We start from the raw sequence: 7,530 nt of genomic DNA on the forward strand, positions 1-7,530 counted from the left end.
GGAGAGGGAGAGGGAGGAGAGGGAGAGGGAGAGGGAGAGGGAGAACACATCCATATAGAAATCTTTTAAAATGTAGAATGTCTCAGAACAAAAACAGACCCCACACCCTGCCTAGTGGGATCAATAAAGGGCTAGATTTGGGGAGCAGAACATGTCCATAAGCTCAGGAAAACCCCCCTTTTGGAGAACACTTGAGAAAAGACTACTTCTGAGTGGTGTTCTCATCTCAAAAAGCCACTGCGTGTGTCGCCCTCCTTCTCTCCCCCCCACCCCACCCCATACAGCCGAAGCCCAGAACTCAACAGGCATTTTTAAGCCATGTGTGCATAAGTAGGGAAACACCTATGGCTTCTGAGGTCAGGGTCCCCCCATCACTATGTCCCCATTTTCAAGTCACATCCCTGTCTTTAGTAGCTTTGAATAGGAATGAGACAAGTTGAGGGGTTGGAACCATTAGACAAACCTCAGGTGCTTTTGCCTTTGCTTTGACCCTGGCTAGCTGAGGTTGTGCCTAGGCAGGGAGTGGAGGGCTGATAGCCTTCCCAGGCCTTCCCTTCTCACTGCTCCAGAGCAGGAGTGTGTTAGAGCCCTGGGGGGCATAACAGAGAAAGATATAGAAAGGCAGCAGCAATGGCTTTCAATGGGAGGAGCCTCACTGAGGTGGCCATAAATGTGGCCTCCTCCTCTACAGGGCTCCTTCACAGTTGAACCTTTTCAGGAAAGCTCTTGCAGTGCCACCCAAGCCAGTGACCTAGATGGTCAAGAGTTGTCTTGGTCTGAACCTAGAGTCCATAGTAGCCTCAGGAAATCACTTCTTTAATGGGAAATTGAGTGGTGCATGAGATGTTAGAATGGCAAGAACCTGCTGTCATTCTTCAAGCTGTCTGGACCCTGGTAGCTACCTGGGTAGCCTGTAGACTCCTGATCAAAGAGCAGGACATTGGGGAGAGTCTTTCTGCCTGCTTCAACACCCTTAGATGCTCCCCCACCAGGTCTGAGCCCCTAGAGCCTGACAGGTCTGGGCCTTTTACCACTTCCATATATCAAATGTCCCACTGTTGACCCTCTAGGAGAAAAACCATGCTTGCCCTACAGAATTCTTCCAACTTCATATCCCTCTGAGAGCTGAATGGTTCAGATTTCACAACCAAAAAAGTGCAAAGGTTTTTGGCATTTGCTTAGGTCACATAAAAGAAATATGGTCTCTTTAAACAACAAAACAAAACAGCAAATATCTTGGGGCAGGAGAAATGGTTTAGTTGTTAAGAGTGATTATTGTTGGGGTTAGAGAGATGGCTCAGAGGTTAAGAGCATTGACTGCTCTTCCGGAGGTCCTGAGTCCAATTCCCAGCAACCACATGGTGGCTCACAACCATCTATAACAAGATCTGATGCCCTCTTCTGGTGTGTCTGAAGAACAGCAATTGTGTACTCAAATAAAATAAATAAATCTTTTTTTTAAAGTGATTATTGTTATCAGAGAGGACCTGCACCTACCCCAGGCAGCTCAGGCCCTCTCATAACTTTAGTTCTTTGGCTTGTGAGGCCAGTGCTTTAAGGATAGACATGCACACATACAATAATGAAAAGCAAAATAAATCGTTAAAAATATTTATAAATTCAGGGAGGAAGATTCAAAGGACCAGAGTGCCCCTCCCAAAACGCACGAATGGAACTTCCCTCCACAGAGACTGTGGGAGTGTTGAGGAGGGGAGCTGATCTCTTTTCATGTCCCTCAGTCATCACCACTGACAAGATCCTCAATGTAGGCATCCAGCTCATCATCTGCCCTCATGTTGATGCCCTGCTGAGCCATTTGCAGGAGCGTCTGAATGTTGGTCCTCAGCTTCTGGAGTTTCTCCTCTGTTTCCTGGAGTTTCTTCTGGGAGATGCGCAGGCTTTCCTCAGAGACCCTGGCTTGTGAGTCAGCACATCTTTGGTAGGAACGGCAGAGATTCTGGAGTCCGACTTCATATTGCTTGAAGCACTCTTTCAGAGGGAGAGACAGTAATTCTTCCGAATTCATGGCACCTAACTCCTTCTTGGATATGGGAAAACTCAGAGGCATGAAATAATGTAGGCAGTTCCAGAGAATTTGGACCAAGAGGTCAATGGTCTTGTGGTTGGCTGTTGAGGCAGTAGTGTCGGGTTCAATGCAGAAGCATTCAGAGGTGGAGGTCTGCTGCAGTGCCAAAGCCTGCTGGACCACAGTGTCCTCCTCCCCCTTTCTATCCTCTTGCTGTTCGTCAGTGCTCTGGTACTCTGGAGATGGCTTCACTAGCCATACATTTTCACTGCCCTTTTCCACCCAGCAGTCTCTTGGTGTGCTATCCTTGGGCATATCCTCAAACTTGACCTTCCACCATACCACATTATCACCCACCTCCACAGCTGTGACATGGCCCTTGTAGCACTCTCCCATCACACATACCTCCACATACAGCCCTTTATCTTTCTGAGCTGTCTTGAGGTCAGCTGGATTCTCTTCCCCAGCGCTGTCTGAGAGCTCACTTGCTTGAATCTTTTCTTTATTCACAGTAAACCTGCCCCGTTTGCAAATCCTCTTCCTCCTGTCTTCATCTTTTATTTCATCAGAGACCTCAGGACTCCGCTTATGATCACAAATCACCAGTGAGGGATTAACAGGTACATATGGCAACTCGGCCACTGGAGTGTTCATGATTTGGGGAGTTTCGACCTTCCAAAGGTTGTTGGACTCGGGGACTACATATGGTGACAGGGATTGTACCAGAGGTGTGGGTTGGGGTATAGTTTTGACCAGGGGGCTCATTGGCTTTTGGGGTGTCTCGGGTGGCTGGAGCAGCACAGCCTCTATTTTGTCTGCCAGAGGAGGTGGTTTTGGATTGGTGCAGATGATAGAAGACCTTTGGAGCTGTCTGAATGGAGCATGCCTGGACTGAGGTCTTCGTTGGGCATTTGTTTTTACTGCACGGAAAGACGACTGAGGACCCTTAAATATATGAGCAGGATATTTGGAGAAAGGTCTGGAAGTCACTTCCAAGGGTAATTTTTTTAGGTCACTTTGTGAATGGATAGGCTTGATTTTCTTAAGGGCCTTAAGCTTCCTCTGCTCATGTTGAATTTTCTCTGTCAGCTGCTTCTGTCTTTCTTCCTGTGTCTTTGGGGCCTTTTTTAATATCCCCAGAGGAATCTTCTGCTTCAATTCAAAAGCCTCACACTGGTCCTGTTCAGGATCGGGGTTCATGGAACAAACCCAGTTGACAGGGTAACCTTCTTCTACAGCACTTAACTGGAAGGGGAGGGTTCTCCATTTTAGACATAAATCACACTGTATAGTGGTTGGGACTTGCATAGCCCTCTTGCGTTTGAAATGCAACTCATCAGATGGGGGTCTGTTCCAGTTAGCTGAAAGGTAGCCAAACTCATCCCAGAACTTAATAATTCCATGCTGGGCAATTTCTATGTCCTTCCAGTACTGTGCCAGGTGCTCCCCCATTGCCCGCAGAAGGTGGCGGTACTCCTTGGCATCAGCAAAGTCTTGCTTGTTATGTGTAGGTTCCAGGACCAAGTAGGGCACATCAATGACTCCAACAACCCCACCACATACCATGCCCTTTTCCAGCTGTGGGCCCACTTTCTCATACATTTTGATCAGGCGGCTACAGTTGTAGATAAACATGCCATCATGGTCACGGTGTTCAATGTTGACACCAAAAACAAAAGTCAACTCCTTAGGTTCTTTGAGTGCTTGCTGCTTGGCGTCTCTGATCCTTTTCTTGACATCAGCTTCTCTTCGGAGGGTGATGGCTGTATTCCGGACCTGACGCAACATCACCCTGGAGTCCCGGGTGATGTCTCCACCCATGTGTATTTCTAATGTACGGGCTTTGCTCTCTGCTTCCCGGGCCTTCTCTTCCGCGAGCTGTGCTACCTGGTCTGCCTTCTTCACCTCTTGTTCTGCCCTGGTCTTAAAACGGCGTGACGTGAAGGTGTACTTCCTGGGTTTATACAGGCAGCAGCAGAGCTTTTTAGTCTGCACCTTGTGCCCGTGAATAAAAATCCTCATCCGAGGATCGATATACAGCACAGCAGCGTAGGCACAGAAGGAGTGCCGCTCTGGCTTCACGCCTTCTTGGGAGATCTCTGCCATCCGGATATCTTTTGGATTTGAGGTTACGTCTAGTTCGGGTTCTCCATTGTCCGTGAGTTTGAGATTGAAAATGATGACCAGGGTTCCACTAGTCCCAGAAATCTTTGTAAACTGGGTCATCACTTCTTCCTCAGTGTGGAAGGGAGAATACTTGTAGATGAGCTCTGTCTCGATGGCAAACTTCTCCATGTTGTCTGTGACAGGTTCTCGTGTCTGAATATTCCAAGTAGGCAAAGGGACTATCACTTCATCAATGCCTTCTTCCTCATGAAAGGTTCGAGACAGGAAGAGGCAACTCATGGTGTTTTCTTTCTTAGTGAAGAGGATAAAATCCTTCCCAATACGCATTGAGCCCGATTTTAGCCCATTCCCGTACCGTCCAATCTGTGTGGACTCTGGTGTTCGTTTGGCTGATTTCCCAAATTGGATCACATTGATGACATCGTTTGGATCCATTCCGACTCCATTATCCAGAAAACAAAGCATGAATCCTCCTTGAAGGTCCTCTCGTTTTTCAGCATAAATATCTATCCGGGTGGCATCAGCATCCCTCGCATTATCAATCAGTTCAGCAAGAGCACCAAACAAAAATGCGTGGGTAGTTGAATTTGTGTGTAGATAGTCAAAGGTTAGTTGAGCCCGGTTGAGAGTGCTGTAATTGGTAAACGCCATGACTCAAATGAAGCCTCCAGTCTCACCTAGTAACGGAGAAATATATGTATTGGGGCAGATTTTTTTTTTTAGGTTCTACTCAGTAAAGGGTAGTTTCTGCTTCTTACTGAGAGATAAAAGAAGTTACTTAGTAACTATCCAAAATACAGAGATATCTGAAACTGGGGTTATTTTTTCCTTTCTTTCTAATTTTCAATGAATATGATGCAATTATTTGGGGGTGGGTGGGTGAAGCCTAAACCAGCATTTCTAAAGAACTTTGAGTGTTAATTTTTTTTGTTTTTTTTAGTTCATTTCAGATGATCTGGTTTAAAAGTGGGTGGTCCTTAACAGCTCAACTTGATTGTTAACTGTTTTATCTGGACATTCTTTGAGCCATTTCATGTCCTAAATTTTCTAATGAGAAGACTTACCAGTGTGGAAATCGACGTCTACCAGGAAATTTAACTTTCATCTACATCTTCACTATTGACCAAAGTATTCTTAAATAGCTGCAGTGCTAGAAGGTCCTTTCACAGCGTAGATAGTTGTACATCTGGTATCCCACTTGGCAACTTTAAAAAGGTCTTTGTGGTTCCTTACCAGTCTTTCAAATTCAAACCCAGTTTAATGTTATGCCACAATCACCACAGGGTGCTGTGTGAAATGACCTCACAGTAGTCAACAGAAACTCCTCATAACAGACCCACCCAAATCTTACGTGGCTGGCTATGGTCCTACACCATTCCCTGTCAGACTTGGGATCCTGCAGCTACTTCCCCCTCTTTGGGAGGAGTGAGTCTCAGCTTTCAAGGCTGAGACCCAAGGTGTAGGACAGTTGCAACCGCACCACTAACCAGCTTGTGCGCACTGGCCACTGGCCACAACTCCCAGAAGCCCTTGTCCCTCTGTTTAGAACTCGGAATTCAACCGCCGCAGCGCGCTTGGAACCACGGGCCGCCTCCGCCTCCATGGAGCGTCACCTGTCTGCTGAACTAGGTCACTACATAGCTAAAGAGCGGAGCTCGACTGGATTGTAATAATGGGTGCTGGACCAAAGGATGGCAGGAGTAACAGCATGAATTTAGAGCTTGCTGCTTCTCTGCCATCGCTAAAGCTATCCCATTTTCTGCTTTTGTGTCGTTAATGCTCACAGCTCTAGGCCTTTTTTACTAAACACTTTTCCTGTTATCTGGTGACTATATGTCATTTGCGTGTGGATGCCTGCAGAAGCTGACTGATCCTCTGGAGTTGGAGTTATAGGCAGTTTGTCAGCCTCCGGACCTGGGTGCTGGGAATCGAAGTCATTCTCAAGAAAGAGCAGTAAGCCCTCTTAACCCTTGAGCCATCTCCCCAGACTCAAGCTGTAGTCCTTCTTAAATTCTTTGAGCAAGATGCCAAGGACCTGATTAGCCTGGCACAGACACCATTAGTAACAGTGGAACCAAGGGACCTATTTTTGCTGCTTAGGCATTTTAATGCACAATTGTTCTAGCACTTGGAGTGTGGATGCAGGAGGATCATAGATAATAAGAGTCCATCTTGGGCTCTGTGAGACCACATTCCCACCTCCCCCAGCCACCAGTGTAGAGTAAAGGGGCCAGGAAAAGAACACCCTGACCCTTGATCTCAAGCTCAATAGAAAAACATCGTGCCCCTGGATTAACCTCAAGTTCAGAGATTTGGAAATCACTATTATTATCACCCTTGGCTCAAGTTTAATGAACAAATGATATTTCCTAACCTTCCATACTTTCCCATCAAGCTCACGGAACATGCTCCAAAAAGCCTATAAAAGTCTTCCTTTCTGTCCAGCCCTCTGCTGTCTGTCTCTTCCTGGTCAGTGGCAGACTGACCCCAGTAAATCTTTTGTATGAGGCTTGTTGCATGGCGTGACTGCATGGTATTCATTGCCAATATGTTCTTGCAGTGGGGAAACCATTGTCTCTTAGAACCCTCCCCTCTTCTTGCCAGGTATGGGAGCTGAGTTGTGAAGGGCTTATGACTGGAATCTCATTTCAAAAGCACTCCGTTTAAGAGACGGCTTTCCTCCTCTACTTCCTCCTCTTCCTTTTCTTCTTCCACATTTTTTGTTTTTGTTTTTGTTTCTGTTTCTGTTTTTGAGGTGGGATTCTCTGTGTAGCCTTGGCTGTCCTGGAACTCACTTTGTAGACCAGGCTGGCCTGGAACTCAGAAATCCGCCTGCCTCTGCCTCCTGAGTGCTGGGATTAAAGTCATGCGCCACCACGCCTGGCTCTTCTTCCACATTTTGTTCCTCTTCCTCCTCTTCCTCATCTTCCTCCTCTTCCTCATCTTCCTCCTCCTCCTCCTCCTCCTCCTCCTCCTCCTCCTCCTCCTCCTCCAGAGCTTAGTCAGTGAGCTGCTATTTGGGTCCCAGGCTACCAAGCCTCTAGTTCAAGAGAACTGGGCTTTCAGGAGGCTCAGAAAAAAACTTCTAAGAACAGTCAGAATCATTTCCTTTTGCTGTTATTGTGCAAAGATCCTAAATTGCTCAGTAGATCTTTGTGTCCTATTGGGCTCAGAAGTTGAGCTAAGGAAGAGGTAACAGCACCACGGAGTTTGAGTCATCTTGACAGTAGGAGCAGCCATGAAGGTTTCCAAAGTTTTCTCTTCTCTCCCAGATTAGGTATCTTGTCATCTGGAGACTGTGGATCCAGGATTTACAGCCAATCAGAGCATGAGGTCTGTACAAGGGGTCCAAGGCAAAAGTGAGAAGGTGGCGTGTG

At 46.8% G+C, this 7,530-nt stretch overlaps 1 protein-coding gene across 1 annotated transcript; it reads right to left on the bottom strand.

The window, feature by feature from the left end:
* Positions 1-1,651: 1,651 nt before the first annotated feature.
* Positions 1,652-5,701, bottom strand: LOC110312359 (ATPase MORC2B). The gene is made up of 2 exons (XM_021185896.1): positions 5,218-5,701; positions 1,652-4,830 (listed from the first exon to the last, which is right to left on the bottom strand). Exon 2 carries the CDS (start codon positions 4,802-4,804, stop codon positions 1,736-1,738), a length of 3,069 nt encoding a protein of 1,022 aa, XP_021041555.1. The 5' UTR covers positions 4,805-4,830; positions 5,218-5,701; the 3' UTR covers positions 1,652-1,735.
* Between the last annotated feature and the right edge of the window lie 1,829 nt (positions 5,702-7,530).

The sequence above is a fragment of the Mus caroli genome, chromosome 17 (genome assembly GCF_900094665.2).
Source record: "Mus caroli chromosome 17, CAROLI_EIJ_v1.1, whole genome shotgun sequence".
In the NCBI taxonomy this organism is placed as follows: Eukaryota; Metazoa; Chordata; class Mammalia; order Rodentia; family Muridae; genus Mus; species Mus caroli.

What these genes read in the sequence shown, in the direction of transcription:
- LOC110312359 (XM_021185896.1), bottom strand. Translation starts at nt 4,804, where the DNA reads ATGGCGTTTACCAATTACAGCACTCTCAACCGGGCTCAACTAACCTTT.